The sequence below is a fragment of the Martes martes genome (genome assembly GCF_963455335.1).
Source record: "Martes martes genome assembly, chromosome: 4".
In the NCBI taxonomy this organism is placed as follows: domain Eukaryota; kingdom Metazoa; phylum Chordata; class Mammalia; order Carnivora; family Mustelidae; genus Martes; species Martes martes.
This window is the reverse complement of record NC_137891.1, coordinates 121,432,252-121,457,950: the sequence shown is the minus strand read 5'-3', so window position 1 is coordinate 121,457,950 and position 25,699 is coordinate 121,432,252. Positions and strand designations below refer to the sequence as shown.

At 41.1% G+C, this 25,699-nt stretch overlaps 1 protein-coding gene across 3 annotated transcripts; it reads left to right on the top strand.

The window, feature by feature from the left end:
* Positions 1-182: 182 nt before the first annotated feature.
* Positions 183-15,973, top strand: DNASE2B (deoxyribonuclease 2 beta). Of its 3 annotated transcripts, none has more exons than XM_080802301.1 (6): positions 183-523; positions 4,446-4,623; positions 7,942-8,023; positions 10,821-10,982; positions 12,326-12,523; positions 15,499-15,973. In XM_080802301.1, the coding sequence occupies exons 1-6, from the start codon at positions 303-305 to the stop codon at positions 15,837-15,839; spliced, it is 1,182 nt and encodes a 393-aa protein (XP_080658427.1). In that variant the 5' UTR covers positions 183-302; the 3' UTR covers positions 15,840-15,973. The 3 variants fall into 3 exon arrangements, with proteins under 3 accessions (XP_080658427.1, XP_080658428.1, XP_080658429.1); XM_080802302.1 differs by having other exon boundaries at positions 326-762; XM_080802303.1 differs by lacking the exons at positions 183-523; positions 4,446-4,623; positions 7,942-8,023 and having other exon boundaries at positions 10,849-10,982; positions 12,391-12,523.
* Positions 15,974-25,699: the final 9,726 nt, after the last annotated feature.

Sequence of the window (25,699 nt, the reverse complement as noted above, 5' to 3'; positions counted from 1 at the left end):
CCTCTTGAAATGAAAGCACCGCATTGATTGGCTAAAACCAGAGGTGGAGACAATATGTAAACATCTTTGGTAAAATACAATTAAATTTGCTCTGACTTTGAGGCAACCCTTTGAAGTAGACTTTAGGAAATGTTTCTTTAAGACCGAGCGTGTTAGAAGTGATAGATCCCAACTATGACTAAGACAGAAGGTTTAGTCATTTCTGCTTAATGTGTGAACGACAAGCATTTGTTTTCACTTGTAGAGGATCATGAGGCAAAGAAAAACATGAAATATATTTAATTCCACATCTACTGATCAAGATGGAGTTTCCCTGCCTACTGAACTTCCTACTACATGGTGTTCACTCCGAAGAGTTAACTATCTATCCCTTGTTCTCTCCAGAACTTCTGATGACTTTGCAAACCAGGCAACAATTGAGCACAAAAGCCTCCGGAGTCACGCTGGCACGTTGTGACAGAACCATACACAATGACGTGAGGTTCGCTCCATTCTGGAAATGCCCAAACAGCAAATGGCAGAGGTAAATGCAATCCAACATCAGCACCCACACAGCCTGGGACAGACCTGAGACTCAGAGCCCTCAGTCTCGGGGGCAAGTTTCCCACGGTGGCAGGGTGTAAAGGTGGCAGATTAAAAAAAAAAAAAAATGACAGCAAGACTTCTGAGAACAGCCCTTGCTTTGCTCTTCTTTGGCCTGTTTGGGGTTCTGGAAGCAACAACAATATCGTGCAGGAATGAAGAAGGCGACGCTGTGGATTGGTAGGTAAATGTAATGTGAGGATTCGGGCATGCAGGTGGAAAGCCAGAGCGTCTGAGGCAAAGCGGCTCACTGTAAAGTCCTAAAGGAATCTTCCACCCTGACTCTCCCTTTTTTTTTTTTAATCTTTTTTTTTTTAAAGATTTTATTTATTTACTTGAGAGAGGAGAGAGAGAGTGAGAGAGCATGAGAGGGGAGAGGGTCAGAGGGAGAAGCAGACTCCCTGCCGAGCAGGGAGCCCGATGTGGGACTCGATCCCGGGACTCCAGGATCATGACCTGAGCCGAAGGCAGTCACTTAACCAACTGAGCCACCCAGGTGCCCCCTGCCTCTCCCTTTTAAAAAGAGGAAATTAAAGTGTGTAAATGACCCACATATCCAAATAGGAGCAGGCTTCTGATGGGGGGGCTTCCCCCTGAGGAAGAGCTCAGCAGCCCCTCGTGAGCCTGATTCGCTGGCCCCAGAGGGACAAGGCTGGCGGCCACAGAGGTGGGAGAGAGCTGACAACCTCTCTCAGTTGGCAATTTCCTTTCATTGCATTGTGCCTTTCCTAACGGAACTTTCCAACATCTTTTTAGAGAGGGAGAAAGGCAAGAAGGCAGATTACTTTTTGTCTGAGAACTTGCTCTTGTCCTTCTGAGAAGGAGAAAGAGGACTTGATGGAGCGCAGCATGGCTGGGCTGACAGTGTTCATTAGGCAGCATACGGCAGTTGGAGTGGGTGCTGGATCGCTGGCCTCCCTCCTGGTGTCAGAGAGACTAAGCACAGCACCACATTATAGCCGTGGATTCTTCTAAAGCTTAGATCACCTTTTCACTCTTTCATTAAGGTCTTTGGTTTTGACATTATGGTTGGTGTCAAGCTTTGTGTAAACTTCAGGCTAAAGAACACAGATACACTCATTCAGTCTCTCAGCAAGCAGTTACTGAGCTTATGCCAGGCCCTGTGCTGAGTATTGAAAACACAGATATGAATGAAACATGCTTCTTGCCCTCCAGGAGATCAGTTATGCAGTGAGGGCATAGATTGGGCCATTGGCGAGCAGACAGCCCAAAAATCTTCTCTAAGGAAGTAGTTTTGAGCTAAATTGTTGTTGTTTTTTAAGACTTTCTTTATTTGGAGCGCCTGGGTGGCTCAGTGGGTTAAATCCTCTGCCTTCAGCTCAGGTCATGATCCCAGGGTCCTGGGATCGCAGAGAGCCTGCTTCCTCCTCTCTCTCTGTCTGCCTCTCTGCCTACTTGTGAAATAAATAAATAAATAAATAAATGTCAAATAAATAAATAAAATCTTAAAAAAAATTTAAAAAAGAAGACTTTATTTATTCATGAGAGAGAGAGAAAGCAAGAGAGAGAGAGAAAGGCAGACTCCCCATGAGAGAAAGGCAGACAGCCCACATGGGACTCAATCCCAGGACCCTGGGATCATGACCTGAGCAAAAGGCAGACACTTAACTGACTGAGCCACCCAGGTGTCCCTGTTTTGAGCTAAGTTTTAAGAACAATGATGAGCTGGTCAGAAAAACCAGGGAGCTGCAAGGCATCTCAGGCCCATGAGGGAGCAGTGAGGAGGTATAGGGACAAAAAGGTAGAAAGCCATGGAGAGAGTGTGGAAGCAGTTCAGTGTTGCTGGTCCTTCAGCACATGGAGAGATGGCAGGAGGGAAGTTCAGCAAGAGGCAATGGCCAGTTCAAGAAGGGCTTCGTGTGCTGGGCTGCAGAGTCTGCCCTTGACCCTCCAAGGGAGCTACTAAAGACCTTCAAACAGGGATGTGAAGTGGTCAGGTTCATATTCAAGAAAGTCCACTGGCAATACTGGGAAGGCCAGCTTCATGGAGACCAGTCTAGAGTCATGGAGACCTATAGGACTCACATTATGGGTGAGATGATGTGCGGACCCACGTTAGAGACATGGCAGTCAAATTAGAGAGGAAGGAACACTGTGAGAAAACTTGCCCACAAATGGGCTGAGGGTCATAGAAGAGAGAGCCGAGTTAGGAAAGACTTTCAGACCGTGGGCGTCTCTGATCATACAGATGTGCTCCCCAGCTGCGGAGAAGAGCAGAGTTGGACAAAATATTATAAACTTGGTTTCAAAAATATGGAGTTGGAGGTCTCTGGGACATGTATGCATTTAGGCTTCTCTGGACCTCAGCGTAGAGGTCTGGGCTACAAAGAGATCCAGGAAACGGTTACCCAAGAAAAACGTTCAAATGCACGAGTTCGCATCTAGTGTGTTGTGACACAGATAGTTCTCCAGCTCTTCAGTGGCGGGCCACTACAGCATGAATGACACATAAAATGTATTTTTGCAGGGCGCCTGGGTGGCTCAGTGGGTTAGGCCTCTGCCTTCGGCTCAGGTCATGATCTCAGGGTCCAGGGATCGAGCCCCGCATTGGGCTCTCTGCTCGGCAGGTAGCCTGCTTCCCCCTTCTCTCTGCCTGCTTCTCTGCCTACTTGTGATCTCTCTCTCTGTCAAATAAATAAATAAAATCTTTTAAAAAAATGTATTTTTGCCACAGCTGAATGGACATGTTACTTAGCAATATCCATCAGAGGGAATTCTGAACCTGAGCAAACAAGGAGACAGCCTCGAGCTGTTACAACTCACGGTGATAGTCAATGGGCAGAGCAACATCAGGCCAGTACCAAAGAAGGATCTTGTGTTCCCAGCCACATGCAAGGACCCTGCCCTGAGAGTAAGAACGCACGCACGGGGTGGGAAAATGAGCATGTGAATAAAAGCAAGTGTAGAATGTCAAGCTTTTATGGGCAGGCTGAGGTACTGGCGTCCGGCAATAGTGAATGCGTTAGGATGTTTGCTTTCTTGTGAGTATTTGACAGTTCATTGTGGGATTTTTGCATTAGAAAGTATTTGGCTAGATCCAGGTGACTTTGCCCTCAGGGGACTTTCAACATTGTCTGCAAACATTTTTGATTGGCACAGCTGCGGAGTACTATGTCATCTAGTAGGTAGAGGCCAGGGAGGCTGCGATGCCCAGGACACCCCCCCACAGCAAAGGATGATCTGGCCTGAAATGTGAGCACAGGCCCATTGAGAAGCCCTGGGCTCCATGATCCAGCCACCTTCCCTCCCTGTGAGATACCTGAAGAAGATATACAAACAGGAGATAATAGTAAAGAAGGCAAAATGCTTACTTAATTGGCTGGTCTTGGCCTCGAACCCATGCAGGGCAGTCTGATAAACAGCTGAAGAATGTGGCTGAAGCCAGAGGGTCAAGGGAGACGCCATCTACTCTGCAGTCCAGACCCAAATCTGAGACCCAGCCAGCCAGCTACAAAGACATGAGCATGCCAAGCACTTGGGGCAGAAGAGAAAAACACATCCAAGGCCTTTGCTGTCTAGCCCTGGGCTTTGGCCTCTCCCCAGTGCAGCCATATGGACTGTGGAAACAGAAGACAACCACAGTCAATGTGTACAATGCGTACATGGGCTTTGCCTACAGGGACCCTTCCTGCCAGGCCGGCTACTGTCTCGGGACATGCCCAGTCAGATTCACATTCCTTCTCGGGGAAGGACCAAAGCCAAGGGTGAAAATAGAGGTGGAAAGCTGGAGCAAATCCTTTTCCTCGGACTTAGGAAACACAAGTAAAATGATATGTTTTGGTGCTTCACACCAGGGGAGCAGTCAATAGATGTTAGTAATTCATGATTATTTCCTTTGTTAGGTTTACCTTTTATAAGTTACCTAAAAGGCAAGACAAGGAAAGCAGGCAGACTGGGTTAGAGTACCTATACCTAGACTCCACCACCAGAAGCTGGAAGAGGAGTAAGCAGCTCATGAATACCACCAAGAGTGTGTTGGGAAGGACATTACAACAGCTATACGAAGCATATGCCTCCAAGGTAAGCTGTTGTTAATTGTTCATCTGATTATACAAAAACGCGTAACATAGAATCTAAAGCTTCCAAAGGATTTAATGCTAACCTACCAAACCCCCAGTCCTAGCAACTTGAAGTCAGCCGGCACAGAATCTGAATCAATCTAAGACCTTAAGGATTATGTCATCAGACTCTATGGCGATGCCAGATTATTGGCACATTCAGCACTATATCCAGTAGTATCACTGGGTAAGGTGTGAACCTATTACATATGGAAGCCTTCTGGCTGCCAAACTCTGCCAATTCACTCGGTACTTGCTATCCTATCCCTCTGACAGAAATAGAAAGGAGCCCCCTCCTGTTATAATGCAATATAGACCCGCAGTCAATACACCTTGAGGAACGGATTGCTTATGCTATGGTGGGGATGAGTGGCGGTGGCCCTCATGAAGGTTTCCAGTTGGTCCTCCTTTTAATTTATCATTTTCCAAATAGTAAGTTGAGAGCTAGGGTTCTAGCGCAAGACCCAGAACTAACTTGCCCAAATGCAGATTAAACCTGCTATCCAGACTTGATCAGGCAATAAGCTAACCAGCCAAAGAGACAGGTAAGCAGGCTGCTGGCTCACTGTGGGCAGTCTCCCAATGTTCCAGGCACCATCTGCTGTTCAGTGACAAGACACTGCATTCCAACCAGGGGTCACAAGTAAAATCAAACAATAATATTTGGTTGCACACATGTATGCATTCCCAACACTCACTTAAAGAGAAGTCAATGTGTAAAATGACTCAGCACTTACAGCGTGCTGGGCCTTTGCATAGGTCAATAAATTTAATCCCCATGATACTGTGTTAGACCCTAGCACTACGATACATGTATATGTGAGTATTCACTCAAAACGTGCAGAGAGCTGTCCCTATGTGTGCTGATAGTCATTTTATTCACCTGCCATTAAGACCAGCCTTCAGAGCCAAGTTACAAGGTAAGAATTTATCTGTAAGGTGCACCAAACACTGTTCTAGGTGCTTTTTAAAATTATTTAATCCCAGCAGCAACCCTGTTTTAAATGGATAGGTTGTTATGTAAAGTCAAAAGTGCCTGCAGCTTCTTCTGCTTTCCAAGGTTGGGGACGGAGGCTGGGACCATAACCCATCAGTGAGGAAATCAGCACTTGCCCTCCTGTTCCCTTCCCCACTGGGAAGAGAAATGAAAGAACAACATGGTGGACCCTCTGTCATTCACCTTAGTTGGGACAGATGATTCCTACTTTGGCTGAGTATAATAATGAGCTTTGAAGGCCCAACACTAGCCTCAGAGCCAGGAGGGCAAAAGAGCTAAACTTCTCTGCCAAATAAAATAGAGTAGATGAGAGCTAGGAATTAGAAAGCGTAAGAAACACAGAGGGAGACCGGGAGCAAGTCCCTGCGGTGATGTAAAACCATTCAATGTTTCGTTTACCCTCAGTAAAATCTGCTCACACGCAGACCTCAAGTGATGGATTCTGGAAAGAAAATGGCAGTAAAGAGGCTGATTTCCATGTCTGATTGGCACAGAGCCAAAAGAAGAGGAGCAACAATAGTGGGTGACATTCAAGGGAGATGGGTGTTCTTTGAAAGCTGGAATTCTGTGCCAGACGTGATGGCGAGACAGAACTCCCTCACCTCCTGACCTGGAGTTCTAACAGAAAGCAGAATGCAAGATCAGACCGACTGGTTTTTAATCTCAATTGCCAAGATGACCTGGGCCAATATCTTGGTTGCAGTGGGCATTGTTGCCCTTCTTTTGTCTTTGTCAATAAGAACCCTCCATTCACCTTTATAATAACATTTATCAAATTATACTGGAGTTGCTTGTACTTGCCTGTCTATAGTCCCTGATAAATAGGGGCAGAGATTGTATTAGTCTTGTCCAACATTCGGTAGTCAAAATAATACCCAGCCTATGTGTTATATAAAGCTGTCCAGAGGCACATGCGTAGGCCTACCTACTCTCCGGTCCATGGTCTTCCCCTTTGTCAGAGAGCCTCTCTTCACTAGGGCTATAACCAGTTTAACCTTAGCTAGCCGTTACCCTCCTAGTTAGAATAACACATTTCATCAATTATAAGGATCAAGTTCCTCACAGAATCTTCCCAGAGCCCCTTCACATGGTATGCCAAAGGCACACAATGGCCTCATGACCACATTCAACACCAGCTCATTGAGTCACTGTCAGAGTCCTCCGGCTGAGGATATGAGGGCCAACAGTAGCTCAGTAGGTCAGTTGTGGAAAATGAGTGTAAGGAGACAGCTCCTTTTCCTGGATATTCCTAAATATAGTAGCCAGGAATGCTTCACAGGCTATATGGTACATTTAATAAAAGGTTTTAGATTACATCAAATAATGAAGCAATTGTAAGCAACTCAGTTATTGACTTGTTTTCTGAGAGAAAAGGAGGAAGCTTTTTTTTTTTTTAATTGAGGAACTGGGGTTGTCCTTTATTGCTTTTAATTATGTCCCCAAGATTTTTTTAAGTATCAACATTATTGGCTTCAATAAGAATCACTATGTCATGATGCAAATGAAATGGAACCACACAGAACAAATATAAGCACATTTCCAAAACACGACATAAGAGACACCACCAAAATAACAGCTTCATTTTTACTCAGAGATGTGGCCCACTGTTTAGAAAATTTTCTCTTATTTTGCCTTACCAGAGGAAATCCAATATCCCCACACATTCAATTTCAGCACTTTTTCTAAGCAGGAAAATATCGGGCGAGAAGGTGAAGTGACACTGAGAAATGGATTGAAGGAAAATCCTCCCCTCCAGGGAAGTAGTGGGAGCAGAGAATGAGGAATCCTGATTAAACACAAAACTCTGACCAAGAGGTGAAGTACAACACAGGCAGAGGAACCCAGACCCTGACAGCCAGTTCCGCATTGCGCCTCTAATATCAGTGGAAAAAAACCCAGGTGTAAACCTTGGCTGGTTGTTCCTACTTCATTTCCTGGACAAATATTTAAGTACTTCTTTATTATAAACTGGTTGCCAAATGAGAAGCACGGGTCCAAAACAACCAAGAGAAATAGGAATACGGCCCTCACATACACAGCAGGAAGCTTAGGGTTCCTGTAACATAAGACAAAGCCATGCGCGGTTGAGAATGGGCTTCCTGTTCCCCTGTCTTTCGTGGCACAAAATTCATATTGATGGGGAAGCTGCTTTTTAGGAGAATGGATGACTTTTCATGTGTATTAATGAAAGCTCTGTATTGCAGTCTGGGTGGCTGGTAGAAATGTTGTGAGCGTTTACGAGCGTAAGAGTGACGCCGTTATAACCCTAGTGTGTTTCTGCAGAATAACAACACAGCCTATCTACTCTACAACGATGGGGTCCCTACCTCTGTGAATTACAGCCGAAAGTATGGACACACCAAAGGTATGACAAAAGCTGTTAGTTTCTCTTTCCTATTGGCAATCAACATTCTCTTCAACATTCTCTCTGGAATATTCTTAGGTTGCACACCAAAAAGATAGCTTTTCTTCTTAATGGTTTATTTTGAGTTATCAAAATGTGTTATTTCTATATCACAGGTTGTAATCATATCATATGACTTGGAAATCTCCTTTTCATAAATTCCATTTTCTTTCTTTTTTTTTTTTTAAAGATTTTATTTGTTTATTTGACAGACAGAGATCACAAGTAGACAGAGAGGCAGGCAGAGAGAGAGAGGAAGGGAAGCAGACTTCCCGCTGAGCAGAGAGCCCGATGTGGGGCTCGATCCCAGGACCCTGGGATCATGGCCCGAACCGAAGGCAGAGGTTTTAACTCACTGAGCCACCCAGGCGCCCCCATTTTATTTCTTAACATTTAAAAATACACACTTTGGGGACACCTGGGTGGCTCAGTGGGTTAAAGCCTCTGCCTTCAGCTCGGGCCATGATCCCAGGGTCCTGGGATCGAGCCCCACATCGGGCTCTCTGCTCAGCGGGAAGTCTGCTTCTCTTCCTCTCTCTCTCTGCCTGCCTCTCTGTCTACTTGTGATCTCTGTCTGTCAAATAAATTTTAAAAATCTTAAAAAAAATAAAATAAAATAAATTAAAATTAAAATACACACTCTGTAGCAGAAATCCAAGTAGTGAATAATGGGAATACCACCCAGTATGTGTGTGTGTGTGTGTGTGTGTGTGTGTGTGTGTGTGTACACACATGTTTCAGTCAGGTTCATTGGGGTATAATTAATATAGAATAAAGAATTGATATAGAATAAAATTTATTCTTTTTACTGTATGGTTCCTTTGAAATAAACATTTTTGAAAAGTATTTTTAAATAAATTTTTCATATTAGGTAATTTTGTTATATATATTATAAATTTTATCATAGGAAATGTTATTTTTCTATTTATAAACTATATATATAGTTTTTCTATTTATAAACTATATATATACATAAAAATTCAAAATGCCAGCCAAAAAAAATCTGTAATCCTAAGACCCATTAGATAATCACATTAGTCCTTGCTACTTACCTTTCCTATAGTATGTATTTTAAAACATTTTTATAAAACTATTGTAATGACTATTTTCAACCGCTTTTCAACTTAATGCATCATGAATAATTTCCCATGGCAACAAGTATTTTTCAAACTCGTGCCTTCAGGGGCAGGTAAAGGGATGTCAGCAAGCCAGGTGGGCTGAGCTAACGGGTCCCTGAAGAAATGGAGGGTACATACTTTGTCAAAAGGGCAGATAGTACTCAGCTTGCCTTGAGGGGATGCAATTTTTCAGGGGATGTTGAAAATTAGGAGTTGTGGAAATGTCCCCCAGTGTTTAAATGTTGGCAATGAGCTCAAAGTCTTAAAAATACTCTGTGAACATAATAATATGTATCTGCAGGCTAGATTTGGCCACTGGGCTGCTACTTTGCAACCTCTGATTAAGAATATAATTTGTAATGGCTGTCAAGTGTCATGAGTGCTGAAAGCTTTTGATTTAGCCAAGATGCCCTCCTGATGGTCCTATTAGCATGGAATGCAGCAATTTTTATAATACACCACATTCTCCAACCTCTCCTCCAACAACCCTCAACCACCATTCTCACTCCACCCTGTTAGTGGCTAAAAGGACTCGGGAGAAAGACTGGAAAAGGAATGGGACCCCATGTCCAGAGGGAGTGTTCTCTTTGCCAACAGATGCCTGACATCTTGTGGCATTGGTACGGGGGGCTTAGGATTTCAGGCCAACAGCTCACTCATCTGGGCGGAAGGAGGCTTCTGAAGGTCATCCAGGTCTGTTAGGCAAAATGACTTTGGACATACATTTTCCACCTGGACACAGGGAATGATTCTATATTCACTGAGAGACCAATAGTGTTCTTTCTTAAAGTGTGTTCTTTGCAAAAGAAATAACAGTCAGGCACTTGATTTCCACTCTAACAATAAGACAAACATGAATAGCTTTATATTTGTATGGTCATACGCAAACTGGAAAGTCTAGTCAGCATACCAAAACTATCCCAATTTATTTATAAACACAGAAATCGTCACAGATGCCTCTTGGGTAGGATTCGTTTTGCCATGTCACAAGATGATGAAAATCTTTCTGTTTCTTTCCTTTCCGGTTTTCATGTTATTTTTGCTTTACACATCTTCACTAAACACAATTACCTGGGATGTTTTGGCATGGCTTCTCTTTTAATTCTCTTTGCCTCTTGTTTCTGGGCTTGTGGAATTGACTAGTCTTCTACAGTTAAATGAGCATCGGTTTCTTACAACAAATTACTACAGGTACATTTCTCTGTTTGATATTTTTCTCCCCCAACTCTTTTTTAGCCAGCATTTGAAAATAGCTTATCTGCTTAGCAGTAAAGAGACTCATTATCTGAAGCTTGCCAGGTGACTATATAGTTTAAAAAGGTCAAATTCCAATTAAGCAAATTTGCATTCTGCCAAAACAAATTCTCCTTATGGTTACAACACGAAATTCCTCTTAGCTCTTCATAGGGTGGCTGCCCTGGCTGCCTCTTTGGTGGCTTCTTATCAGTAATGGGACTAGGTGATGTGTGCCCGAGTTCGTTTTGAAATCTTTGAAAAACAAGCATAAATCTTTGTGCTTATTAATGGAATAAAACATTGGCCTGAAAATATAAATGGGCTTAAATGATGCAGCTTTGAACCCTATCGTTCAATGGAGATTTGTTTTTCTAATGTATCTCTATTAACTGTATTTTTGGTAGGCTTACTGCTGTGGAACAGAGTCCAGGGAATCTGGCTGATTCATTCTATTCCCCGGTTTCCTCCAACTCCTGAAGAAGGCTATGATTATCCACCCACAGGAAGAAGACACGGGCAAACTGGCATCTGCGTAACTTTTAAGTACAACCAGTATGAAGCAATAGGTAACACTAGAGTATGTTAAAAAAAGAGATAGCAATGTTAAAGAAAGGATTTGGAAATGTATTAATAAATGTATTACTTCATCTATTTCTCTATTCATTAACACTCTGACACCTGGATTCTACTAGATTCTAATATTGACATTGCCATGGTGAGACCTTGATCTGTTTCACTTACTAGACCTTTGTTTTCTGATCTGCCAGTGATGTCTTTGAAATTGATCGGGGTAGTATTTTCAAATATCTGCAGTGGCCAGGCTGGTAACAAAAATGGGTGAAACAGACAAGCAACACTCATGGGCAGTGGGATCAGTGATAAACTGGAGTGTTGAGTCTCCCCTCAAAAGCCTCATCTCTGCTGTGTGACTCTGCAGGAAAGCAGACCTAACGATACCAGATCTCCATATTTTTCAAGAGGAACTAGAAATCTAGGGATGGGAGGATGGGAGAGAGTCGGAAAGAGAGCATGGTCTCAATCTTATTTAAAAAAATAATTGTGCAGATTACATGTTACCTGCAGGCCACCAACCTGACAGCTCCAAGCCATGGGATCTTCCTTTGAGATCCCAAGCTCAAGTGGCCAAAAATACTTGGATTTGGAAGTGAAAACTATGGATGTGGATTTGGAAAACTAAGCTGAGGGAGGAGGAGAAGGAGGAACGCTGTTTTACCAGTCTCTTTTTTACTGAGGAGGCTGCTAAATTGTAGTAATGAGTGATTTACCTCTAAGTATAGGAGGTTTAGAACTTGTTTTTCATCAAATTTCCACCTTATGGCAAGGATTACTGAGGCTCTCACTCAAAGCCCTAGTTTAACTATTTGAGTTCCAGTAATGATTAGAGAGATGAATAGCACAGAGATTAGGTGTACATGCTATTGAGCTAACCATTCTTTAAGCTGGATGATCAGTTCACGGGAGTTCTCTACTTTTGCATATGTACATATATGAGAAAGAACCATATGGCCTCCAATGTCAGACTGCCTGGATTTGAATATCAACTCCATCAGTTATGAGCTTTATAACCCTGTGCATGCAACATAAATTCTCCATTAATTCATCTGTAAGATGAAGATAATGATAAAAGAACTTACTTAATAATATGGTTATTGTTAGGATTGAATTAAATACATGTAAAACCCATAGGACAGTGCCTGGAAAGTAGGAAGTACTCAATAGGTGTCAACTACTTTAACCGAGAATAATTTGAAAGCTATTGGTTTCAAGAAGGGAATACTCTTGTTTTTGTTTTGCTTTGTTTTTTTAACTCAAAACAAGATCTATAATATCAACAAGCATTTCCATCTATGTCCTAATTCTCAACTTTTCTTTCTGTTTCTTGATTCAGATTCTCAGCTCTTGATCTATAACCCAAACATTTACAGCTGTTCCATCCCCGCCATCTTTCACCAGGAGCTCCTTCACATGCCCAAGCTGTGCTCCGGTTCCAGCTCGTCAGAGATCCCCGGCCGGCACCTCACCGCACTTCAGTCAGCCCAGGGCCAAAAATTCCTCCATTTTGCAAAGTCTGATTCTTTCCTTGATGGTATGAAAGATCACGATCCAATCATATGTAACTTTGCTGTTGGACTCACTCTGGATTACATAGAGGAAATACTCTGATTATTCAGGGGTAGGGAAGTAGAAGAGAAGGGAGGGAAAAGGAAGGAAAGGGAAATGGGAGATTGGGTTGGTTCAAACATTTGCCTACTCTGCATGAATAGCAAAATTGCTGATCCAACCGCCAAAATATCTCACAAAATCTCACAACCATCCAACCAGGGGCCAGTGAAAACTCACAGTCTGCAGCCTCTGTTGGGCACAAGATGCAGCTGTCTCCTTCTTTTTCTATTCTCTAAGCAGCTATTCAAAACCTTCTTTACCCTCAAGTCCTTTACACGACTCTGCCACCTCATTTCCAGCCTCGATTTCTCCTTCATAGAGAGAACAGAGATCACCAAGGAGAAACACCTTCAAGGACAAACCCCACCAAAAACAGTATGGAGGTTCCTTAAAAAATTAAAAACAGAAATATCACATGATTCTGTAATTCCGCTACTGGGTATTTACCCAAACAAGACAAAAACACTAATTCAGAAAGATATGTGCAGCCCTTTGTTTATTGCAGCATTATTTACAGTAGCTAAGATATAGAAGAAACCCAAGTGTTCATCAATAGATGAATGAATTAAAGAAGATGTGGTATATATACACAATGCAATGTTACTCAGGCATTAAAAAGAATGAGATCTTACCATTTGTGACAAAATGGATGGACCTAGAGGGTATTATGCTAAGTGAAATAAGTCAGACAGAGGAAGATAATGATTTCACTTATATGTGGAATTTTAAAAGCACATGATTTCACTTATATGTGGAATTTAAAAACAAAACAAATGAACAGCTCCCCCCCCCCAGAATAAAAGCAGAAATGGACCCATAAATACATAGAACAAACTGATGATTCCCAGAGGGGAGTGGGTGGAGGGATGGGCAAATGGGTGTAGGTGAGTGGGAGGTACAGGCTTCCAGTTATGGAATGAATAAGTCACAGGGATGAAAGGAGCAGCCTAGGGAATGTAGTCGATGATACAATAGCATAGTATGGTAACAGATGGTAGCTCCACTGTGGTCTGCAAAAAATGAAGAACAGAGTTGTCAAGATCACCGTGTTTTATACCCGAAACTAATGTAACACTTTGTGCCAGCTATACTTCAATTTTTTAAAATAGCTAACAACAACAACAACAACAACAACAACAAAAAGAACATAGCTACTCTCAACAATCTTATCTGTTTCCATCCCTTTTCACGAGTTTTCTTCTACCCCAACAGAAGAAGTGCACCCCTTGTGCCTTGGAACCCATCCCAGTCTCAGAATACCTTGATTCATCATTTGATCTGTTCTCCCTCTTCTACTTCAACAGGCCCACTCTATAAGCTCTGTCCCCTTAGCACACAAACATCCCCCAAAACCTTCCCTCAGTTCTAGATCCCCTATATCTGTTTCTTCTTTCCTTCCAGATTTCTTTTTAAAGGACTCTTCAGAGCCTTCACTTGGTCAATGCTCCTTCACTGCAGTCTTGAGCCTCTGTCTGTAGACACGCCAGTCTCTCCCCAGTCACCAATGACTCTCTTAGTTGACCTCACTGTCTTCCCTCTTTGCTTCCTTCCTTCCTTCCTTTTATATTAGATAAAATTCACTGAATGCCTGCCACTTGCCAAGCTCTGTGTTAGGCACCAGATAGAGATCCAAAAATTAACAGGACAGAAATAGTCTCTGCTGAATCTGGCACTGTTAAAACCCTTTCCTTCCTGAAACACTCCCCCTCCCTGATTTTTGGGAGTATATAGTCTCTTGGTCTTCTTCCCACTTCTCTTAAGTCTCTTCTGCCAGGTCCTCCTCCTCTGCCTACTACTTAGGTGGCTGAGTTGCCACGTGGTTCTCTACTCATCCTTATCTCATTCTACATACTCACTCTAGACGATTCCAGCAAGCCTTCAGGTGATTCCCAAGACTAGATCTGCACCCCAGATCTCTGGACTGACAGATGTATTCAAAAGTGGGTGGGACATTTCTACTTGGAAGGTGGCACAGCCACATCAAATTCAACATGCCAAACTCATCATTATCCCCCACAAATCCACTCTTTTTCTTGTATTCCGCATAGTCAACTGGGGACTCTAGATCCCTCCTTTTTCCTCATCCCTATATCAAGTCATCAAATTCAATCAGCTCCAGGTCCTCAGTAACACTCACATTTATCTTTTCCTTTCCAAACTTTCTGCCACTGCTACAGTCCCACCTTTGTTTATTGTCACAGTTATTGTGACAACCTGTTTTCCCTATCTCCAATCTAATGCACCTTTCACAGTTCATCCTCTGCATTGCCTCTTGATTGATATTTATGATCACAAACCAGTTTCTATTAATTCTCCATTAACACTTCTTTAAAAACTCCCCCATTGAGGGGTGCCTGGGTGGCTCAGTTGGTTAAGTGTCTGACTCTTGATTTCAGCTCAGGTCATGATCTCAGGGTCATGGGATTGAGCCCTGCACTGGGCTCAGAATAGAGTCTGCTTAAGATTATCTCTCTCCCCCTCCCCCTTCCCTCTGCTCACTCTAAATAAATAAATAGCCCCGGTGATTTCAGGAAAACCCAAACCTTTCGGCATGATTTGCAAAGATCCCTCGAAGCCGGCCCCTGGTTACTTCTCTAGCTTTATTCTTTCTGAAGATCTTTTCAGAACAAAAACATATATTGCTCTCTTATTTGTGTGGAACAGAGGACATTTTTAAACACCAATGTCATCTTAGTAATAAGGATAATAACTTATTTACATATCACTTTAGCACTTACAAAATGTTCTCCCATCCACTATCTCAATTATGTTGTTATTATTGTGTTTATGACATTCACATATCAGGGGTGAATGATGAGTTCCATTGCTGAGGATATTTTCAGGGACTTATCTAAGTACGAATACTAGCCTTGCTATCTTTCTCCCTATAAACTCTAGACATCTTTGCAGCCTGGATGGCTCAACATTTGAAGACACACTTGCTAACAGAAACCTGGCAGCGAAAGAGACAAGAGCTTCCTTCAAACTGCTCCCTTCCTTACCACGTCTACAATGTCAGAGCAATTAAGATATCTGGACAGTCTTACTTCAGTTCTTACCAGGATCATGCCAAATGGTGTGTTTCCCAAAAGAGGACCAAAAATCGCTGGACCTGTATTGGAGACCTAAATCGGAGCCCATACCAAGCCTTCAGAAGTGGAGGGTTCATTTGTACCCAGAATCAGCTGATTTACCATGCATTTCAAGGACTGGTTTTGTATTATGAGCACTGTAACTAAACTTGGTGAAAGGACATAAGTACTATCATTTTCACTGCTGACAATGAGTCTTCTTCCATAAGATCCATTATATATCAAAAGCTTGTGAATGTAGCTGTACTCCATATATCATCAAATAAAATGCTTTTCTACCATGTTTACCTTTTTATTTTCCACTTAGTGGCAATTTATCTACTTTCTATTTATATGTCATAAACATAAATTTTTATACATTACTAAAGTGAGAATGGATGGAGTGGAAGAAAAAATAATCTCTGTTGTTCATAGATTGACAGGCTAACTCCTAGATTAATTGCATCTCCTTCACAAAGATTTCCTGACTCTTCTCATTCTTTGTTGAAGGAAAAAAATTTCTCTATGTATCTCATACTATTTAGTCACATTCTTCTTAAAGTTCTTTTCACTGGTTTATGGTTAAGTCATTTGTTGTTCTTGCTGCTCCTCCTTACTAATCTTGTGATCTTAGGCCATTTACTTGAACCCTCTGAGCTTTGCTTTTCTCATCTGTGACATGGAAATAATAAACGTTTTCAAAAAAATGTTTTTAAGTCAGATTAGAAGGAAGAAGTAAAACAACCTACCAACTTGGGAGTAAATAAAGAAGAGTAACATAAATAAATCATAATCAAATCTAACAATCTTCATTCCCATGTACTTCATTTTGGGAGTTCTGATCACTAAATACAACTATGCTATAAATAAACAGTAATAAATTTGCATTAAGAACTAGTTGCTTAATAAAATTTGAAATACGGTTCCCAATTTCAAGAAAATTATAATCTAACAAGAGTAATCATAACAGTAACTAAGGCCAGCATATATTGAGCATTTACTATGTAGTGAACAGTCAACCCATATTTTCTTACTTGATCTTCATAATGATGCTATGCAATAGAAATTATTATATCCCCATTTTACTGACAAGGAAACTGAAGCCTACAAATCTCCAGTAACTTGCCCAATATTATAGAGGTCTATCTGCTCTCTAAAGCTATGCTCTTTACTTCTATTCCAAGACACAATAAAATAAAATGATGCAAAATAGGATAATATACATATGATGTCTTTTTTTTTAAGATTTTATTTATTTGACAGAGAGAGAAAGAGATCACAAGTAGGCAGAGAGCAGGCAGAAGCAGGCCTCTATCCTGCTGAGAGAGCCCGAGGCAGGGCTCGATCCCAGGACCCTGGAATCATGACCTGAGCCTAAGGTAGAGGCTTAACCAACTGAGCCACCTAGGTGCCCCAATATATGATGTCTTAACACCAACCAAAACTCATGGAACATAATGACACCTGTCCAACGAAAAGCAGAGAAAAAATTGAGTTTATCTTCCTGTCAGAAGTAAAGATAAATGAAGGGGATGTTGAATATTAGCTAGCTAGCTTATATGTTTGAATGTATGAAGAAGTTTGAAAAATATGTTTTATCCTAACAGAAAGCATCTGACCACAAATAATTCCAATAAAATAGGATTAACAGAAAAACTAAAAAGTACAAGATCCTGACTTTAAAGGTGAAGAGGGTCAGAACTTGATCCAATAACACAGATAGTAATAAATGAAAAGGAAAAGGAGAAAGCAAAGGTCAATTGAAGAAGAAATTTTATTGGACTAAAAAAATACACACAATAGGTATGAGCTTCCCCAAAGGTAAATCCAGACGTTCTAGAAAAACGGTTTTATCTCAAGCACCACAGAAGAATCTGAAAGAGTAGAATCAAAACCAGAATCCATAGAATAAAGAGGATAAGAATGTGACAGAGAGAAGAAAAAGACGATGCTGGCCTCCTGGCAACGCACATTAAGGATGTGCTTCCCAGTGAAGGGAGGAAGAGCAGTGTCTAGACCCTCCTTGAGGAAGGAAAAAATGCTGGAAAGGAATTGAACAGCCCCAGTAGTTCAAGGATATCAAATACTGACCTTGGGAGGAAGGAATATACCTTGATGTTGTAGTTCCCTGGGATGGAGCTTAGTTAGGAGTAGCCACAGCAGAACAAAGAAACTAGTATTGCTTCCTCAAGCATATGCCCAAGCCCATTACCCAATCATGGTGATTCCTATAGGGACACCGGGGAGTACCTTTAAGATAATAACATTACTGGAAGGAAACTGAAACTTTTGAGATTATAGGGGATGTTTTCATTGATGCCCTTTGGGAGGAAGAGAAGGATATGGGAGATATCAATGAACAAAATTTAAGTTCTAAACCGTGGTTTGAAATACTGGAATTAAAGACTCATGTCTAAGATGGAAGTGTACTTCAGAAAGAAGTATTAAGATTGTATTTAGCTGGAAAGTACTTAATGTAATTGCAGAGGAAATTAAAAACAGAAATAAACCTATGGCAATAATCAGGGTTGGAGATGGCAATTCTAACATGGCAGTTCCAAATCATTTCTACTGTGCCCTCACACCCTTCTTAGATGTGAGCTTCTTAGAAAAGCTATTTTCCCCGGTCTATATCACGTGACCTCTTCCTCTCCAGCTCCAAATGCTTGTGACACAAAAGAAAATAAGCCATATGGCACTGAAGGCAATACAATTCAGAAAAGAGTTTGAGGTAGGTGTATTACAACAGAGTCTTGGTGCTTGAGCACTTGATCTGGAGGGTTATGTCCCCTGGAGATAAGATCACCATAGACTGCCTTATGCTTGCTGAAGCAGAGAACAGTGGGCTGCAAAAGCTAGAGGATGGTGCAAATGTACCCTGAGTTCAAAGGAGCACAGAGTAATATCAATTCCAAATGTCCAGTTGTCAGATGCGTTCCCTGTGGAGCCCAGCCGTTCTCCCTAGTCACATATCCTATGACCTACCACTATATCTTTCCTTAAGTATCCCAGTTTTAGTTTCAGTTGGTTTGGGTAGTTACCTATTTTTTACAGGCAAACAATTCTCACTTAAGTCATGTAGAAATGAGAATGACAGTGCAAGGGCAGTGACAAATCATTTCAATTAAAGTAAAAACTGAGGGGGAGCCTGCTGGTTTAGTCGGTCAACACGCAACTCTTGATCTCAGAGTTGTAAGTTTGAGCCCTACATGGGGTATGGAGATTACTTACCAAAAAAAAAAAAAAATCCTTAAAAAAATAAATAAGGGGCACCTGGGTGGCTCAGTGGTTTAAAGTCTCTGCCTTCGGCTCAGGTAATGATCCCAGGGTCCTGGGATTGAGCCCCGCATTGGCTCTCTACTAGGCAGGGAGCCTGCTTCCCCCTCTCTCTCTCTGCCTGTCTCTCTGCCTACTTGTGATCTCTGTCAAATAAATAAATAAAATCTTAAAATAAATAAATAAATTTTTAAAATAATAACTGAGAGATGGGTCATGCACAATTCTCACAGTCCCACAATCTCAGATGTTTTATGTACTAACATGGAATGTGGGTTATAAAGGAAGTACGCTAGAGATTGTAGCATGGTATGGTTAACGTATTCCTAAGGGAATAAATAGGAAGGATTTGGTGAGAAAGAATAAGAAAAAGTAATGAGATAGCTTCAAATATTTGGACATTTCCTAAGTGTCTCATTTAGCTAAAATTTTTTTTTTATTAATTTGTGGCTAAATACATTATTTCATTTCCCAAAGAGTTGAAATGACCAGAGATATTTCAACTCTGAACCTGAGGCTTGCAAGCAAGGACATGGTACCCCAGGAGAAAGGTGTTCCTGGATGGTCATCAGAAAAAGAAAAGTTGAACGTAGTTCAAGTTTAGAAAGTCTGAGATTGAGGTGCAGGAAAAATATGATTCCATGGCTGAAAATTCTTAAAGGGAATGCAGCTCAGGAGTTTAAGACCAAAAAGAAATTCTGACTCTATGATTTCTCCATGAGGAAGAAAGGGAGAAAGCAATGTAAATACACAGCCTGCTTTCTCACAGACTCTTCTATAACTTCAGTGCATACAAAGCATGGGAGTAAAAGCCCATTGAACAAAGAAGAATAGAAGAATGGCACCAACCTGTGTACAGAATTATGTGAAACTGTAATATGAAACTTGTTGCAAAAAATGCTAAGGTTGGGGCACCTGGGTGGCTCAGTGGGTTAAGCCTCTGCCTTAGGCTCAGGTCATGGTCTCAGGGTTCTGGGATTGAGCCCCGCGTCGGCTCTCTGCTCGGCGGGGAGTCTGCTTCCCCCTCTCTCTCTCTGCCTGCCTTTCTGCCTACTTGTGATCTCTCTGTCAAATAAATAAAATCTTTAAAAAATGCTAAAATATAATATAAATATAAAAATATAAAATATAAAAAATATTTTATACTTACATTCAATCAAGATTACATTGGAATTAATAGGAGTTGGTGTGTATCAAAAAAAATACGAAAAACAAAGCAACTTTTGTTTCTTTTACTTCCATCTTTCCAGTAAAGATGAATGTTATTTAGAGTAAAAAGGTAGGAATAAAATTGGTCAAAGAGAACTAAATGAAGTCCTCTCAAAGCAATCTTCAAAGAACACGCTGCTCCCCACAGCGAATTCATGTTTCCAGGCTCAATAAATGACAGTGAAAACTACTGAAAGACCAGAGATCACTAAGTAAACACAGAAGACAGGCAAATGTCACTTTCATTTACAAAAGCGAATGGTAGGTGTGTTCTTAAATGTAATCCCCAGGGCGATTCTGTCTGGATCTTAAAAGGGCCAGATTTTTAAGCACTTAACCAAGCAATCAATGAGACGATCTGCAGGTCTGAGCATGAGCTAGGTTCTCTGCAAGTCAGGCATCTCTGACTACCTCATTTCCCTTTTTGACAAGAGTTATACGACCAGTGGATCATGAGGTTGTAAGAGGTAATGGTATCCTTGGGCAGCAACAAACAAATGTTGCTCTTGATATCCTTATGGTCAAGACAGTAACTCTGGGTGATGTGAGTACAGTCCAGTGAACTTATGCATTAGTCAAAGAGTGGATTTGTATCAGTTTGAAAGGAGGCTCTTGGGGTCACACCCACGCAGTCTTTCCAATTTAATCCATCAAACATGCTCTGTACTGGACTCTATAATGAGCAAAAGGAACAACAATGAACAAAACAGGCAGTCTCTGCCCTTATAAATCTTATACTTCAGTCTGGCCTTAGCCCTGTTCCATAAACATTTTAGATGACTTCAGTGAATATGCAAAAAACACCTTTATCAAATTGGTATATGACAAGCCGGTAAGAGAAGAGCAGATCCAGCAGACGGTGAAATTGCATCGCAAGGGAACTTGGAAAGCTGGTGTAGTGGATTAAATCAAGTGATACTAAATATATTAATTATAAATGTAAGACTCTGCACTTGAATAAAAAAAAAAAACCTGCACAATGGCCATCACAGAAGTGTAGGTTGAGGAGAAGTACAGTTGAGCAGCAAATGATACAGAAAATGATCCAGCGGTTTAAGCAAAATGTCAACATGACTGGACAGTGCAAATGGCTGAAAAAAGAAAAAGAAAAAGCTAATACAATCTTGAGATGTATGAATAATACGTATTAGAAAGACTAAGGAAATAGACATACTCTATCCTGTGTTGGTGACCTAGATAATCACTGTTATGAGGAATACAAATTGGAGGACGAGTAAAAGAAATTGACCAGAATAGTATGGCTCCTGAGACAGTGGAGAGAACCGTGGAAAGAAATGGAAATGTCTATCCCTAAAAGGGCTCACTGGAGACAGGATAGATATTTTCAAATATATAAAAGACTATTCTGTGGAGATTAGTCTACATTTGTTCTACATAACATCTAGAGGCAAAGCCAGAATAAAGGAATAGAATAGAGTGAGCCACATTCAGCTCAATTTAAATACAAGCTGTGTTGTCCAAACCTCTTGCTATCACCTATGAGCTCTACAGGCTCTACCGGGCTCGCTCTCTAGCCACTCTCTAGCCACTCTCCAACCTTCCTCCCACCCACTCACTATACTTCACCGACTGCCATTCTTCCTACTCCTCAAACTCTCCAAACTCACCCCCACTTCCCAAGGCATGCACTTGATGTTCCTGCTGTCTGAAAACCTTTTCTTACAGTTGAACACATGGCTAGCCTCTTCTCATCAGTAAGACCGTTGGCATTAAAGTAATTTCTTCTAAAAGGTTTCTTCTGGTCACCCTAAGTTAGCATCTTCAGGCACTCTCTAATGCCATACCCTTTGATTTATTTTATTTTAGTATTTCTCACTGTAGGACATTATCTTCATGATAGAAAGTAGATTTTTGCATCCTGTTCACTGTCAGATTCCCAGTACCTTGTGCCCTGCCTGGAAAACTGGGTGTTCAGGACCTATGAGTTGAATGAATGCATGTATAGATGGCAAGATCTGCCAGATATGTGTTTGAGTGAAGGGCAAAAGCTTGTTGGGAAGGCTGTGGTAGAGGGGAGTCACACATAGATTGGGAGGTAGAACTGGATGATCTTAAAGTCCCCTTCAACCCTGAAATTCTATAATTAAGCACTAAATTGTGGGATGCATGAAAATTTCACTATTGGTTCAGAGAGGGGTAACTAATGAAAACTGGATCAGTTAAGAAGATTTCACTGAAGAAGTAGACATCAAGGGCTCTTCAAGGACAGGTGAAATTTAGACAGTTGGAATGGAAAGAAAGATATTCTAGGAGAAAGGAATAGCATGAGCAAAGTCTCAGAGGCAGACCTGAGGAGAGAACCACAAGGAGTTAGGCTTACCTAAAGGAGAGGATGTACTTTAGGAACTTGAGAAAAAATGAGACTGGACACGTACAGTAGGGCCACAATGCAAGCTGGGACCTTACAGCCAAACTATGAGTTGAACTCAAGGGGCAAAACCTGGGAATTTTTGAGAAGATGGATAAACATCATGATAAAGGCAATGATTTAAGGGGAGTTAGTCACACATAAGGTCTGATCCTTAAAATGATTTAGACTAAATTATGTCCCTTCCATCCCAAAACAATTTTTTTCTATTCTATTCCATTTTAGGGGGGCTCTGACAATAATCCTGATGGGAGATGAGAGGTCCTGACCTAAGACAGTAACAAATAAAACCAGGGAAAGAGGAATGTGAGAGACATTTCAAGAAGAAAAAACAAAAAAAGCTGCCAGAATTTCACTTCTAAATTAATAATAACTCTAGTTATTTCCATAATGGGAACCCAACATATACTAGGTACTCAATAAATATTTACTTACGTACCATAGAAGATCCCATCTTTGAACACTGGCAAGATAAATACAAGCCTTTGTGTAAGGATGGTCATGGATTTGCACACACTCTCTCTCTCAATTCCTTTGTCACCAGTATCCTGCAGGTGACTGGCTGATCACGGCCAAGTAGAAAAGATGCCCTCTATCACAATCAGGCAGCCTGTTTGACTATATGGCTATGAACTTATTAGAATCATACTCCTTCCAGACCAGCTATAACCTTATGTGACCAGACCTACATGAGACAGCACCACAAAGGGATTAAAATGATTTCTTCTCCATCTTGCCAGCACTTAGACATTCAAACGAATGTATTTCTTTCCAATTAATCACTTTAAAAGCCCATCCCTTTGTGTCATTCTTCCCACCCTTTGTGACACTTCTCTTTACAAAAGACTTTCAGAAGCCACACACCAGCCATAGCACAGTGTAACAGCTCTGGAATCACACAGCCTGGGTTTGAAACCTGGCTGGGCCGATCTTGAGCAAGTACCAGCAGTGTGACCTTGAACAAATTATTTAACCTTTCCAAGCCACTTTCTAAACTGAAGAACAAGAACGTTAATAAGAGGAATAAGAAAATCTATGTAAAACATTTAGTACCGAGCATATACAGAATTTCCCTGTTTTCCATTTTAAACTGTCAGAACAACAAATACTAACTATATTAATTAATTGTATTAATTGAGAGGTTGAGGGGAAAGCATCTGTAGTGCATTCTACCAACTACTCGATTCCATGAAGAAATCAGTCTCACTGGTTAGCATAAGTAGAATAAAGGATCACAGAATGCCCTTTATTTGAATTGTTCCCTTTTTCCACGGTGATAGTGTTTTCTCAATAATAAACAGACAAACAAATAAAAGCAGTCTTTTTTTTTCTTTTCTTTTTTTTTTTTTACTTTATCTCACGCTTGAGGAATGGGGAAGAAATGAATGGAAGAAAGAAATGCTCTCAGAGAAGAGAAAGTACAGCCATCAACCTTCCCAACATCCAGGAAAATTCTTTGCAAATGTTTTTAGTGCAATATTAACAGGATGACCACAGGGTGCTGTGGCCATTATTTGCAGAGCAAACAGGTAGGAGGCCCTTCAGGAGAGAGGGCTTTGGAAATTTAAATTCCAGTTCTGCCACTTTCCATGCAGTCTCAGGTGATTTACTTAAACCCTCCAAGCCTCGATTTCCCTCATCTGTGAGCTAGAGGAAATTAGAAAAGTAAACTATGTGACATTCTAGGCAAAGGAAGCAGGCAATGTACATTGCATCCCTACTCCCTTAGGGCCATGTTAGCTGAATAAAACTGTGTGTTCTCATCAGGGTTTCTAGGCTTCATCTGAAGGGTACATGGTACTTTGGTACAAAGGAAGACTTTGTATCTGGATATTTGGCAGGCAGGTGTTCATTCAATATTTGATCATTTGTTTTGGCTTCCATGGAAGCACTCTGTGTACCTGATAACTAGTCTTGGATCTCCTTCATCACATTTGTAGGCAGGAAAGCCACTGGCTTCCTCGGTCTGTACCATACTCACCTAATCCCAAGATCCTGTCTAGTTCATTCACCACTGTTTTTCTTCATTTCCAGTAGCCTCAGAATGTTTCCTGCGGTTTGGCAGGAGAAACATCCAAGGAAGGCAATCTTTTTTTGGACGTTTGGGCTGTGTGAAGCTTCCACTATGTTTAATTATCACTCTATGACTGGGAGGTATTTAAACAGAATTGAAGGAAAAGGAGTAATTTAAATGATGGTTAAACAATAAATTGCTCTGAATGTCACATAGGTAAAAACCTTCTGAAAAAAAAAAAGGTGGGCTGTCTCATTGTTTTCCATTTTGAGTGAGAAGATTATTATAACCCCTAGAGGATATGGATTCATGAGGGGGTGGTGAGCTGCTGATTTGGGGCAGTGTTGATAGGTGGGTGGATGGGGGAGGTCCCTTAGAGTCAGGGAGCAAAGGAAGAAATGGAAATTCACTCAGGGAGAAATACATGAATTAATTTTGAAATGATTTCACCTTATAGATTTTTGTGTTGCTTTTCTATTTTTTATTGTAGTTTTCAATTGTTTTAGGGGTGTTTTTTTTTAAAGATTTTATTTATTTATGTATTTGTCAAAGAGAGTGAGAGCACAAGCAGGCCGAGTGGCAGGCAGGGGCAGAGAGAGAAGCAGTCTCCCTGCTGAGCAAGGAGCCCGATGTGGGACTCGATCCCAGGACCCTAGATCATGACCTGAGCCGAAGGCAGCGGCTTAACCAACTGAGCCACCCAGGCATCCCTCAATTGTTTTAGTTTTAAAATAATTTTTTTCTTCTTAGAAAAAGATACATGTTCATTGAAGAATATTACAATACACAGATAAACAAAAGGAAGAAAGTACAAAGTACTGCAAAAGAGCAGATCAGAGATTGCCTGGGTCTGGAGGTTGGGGGAGGTGGAATTGATTAGAAAGGGCATGAAAAATCTTCCAGAGGGAGACACACATGTTTGTCTTGATTGTGATGGTGATTACAAATGTGTATGCATTGTCAAAATTCAAGCTGTATGCTTAAAATAAGTGTATTTTGAATGTATCATGTATGCGTATATGTAAATTATACCTTATAGAGCCAGTGAATACTTTTCAAAATACTTCTGTCATCATCCACACAAAACTACTGCTAATACTCTCAAGTATATTTTTTCAAGTGATTTGCTATGTATCTATA

What these genes read in the sequence shown, in the direction of transcription:
- DNASE2B (XM_080802301.1), top strand. Translation starts at nt 303, where the DNA reads ATGGAGTTTCCCTGCCTACTGAACTTCCTACTACATGGTGTTCACTCC. An exon ending in CCAAACAGCAAATGGCAGAG is followed by an intron (nt 524 to 4,445) that starts GTAAATGCAATC and finishes TTCCTTTGTTAG; the next exon opens with GTTTACCTTTTATAAGTTAC. An exon ending in GTCTGATTCTTTCCTTGATG is followed by an intron (nt 12,524 to 15,498) that starts GTATGAAAGATC and finishes TATAAACTCTAG; the next exon opens with ACATCTTTGCAGCCTGGATG.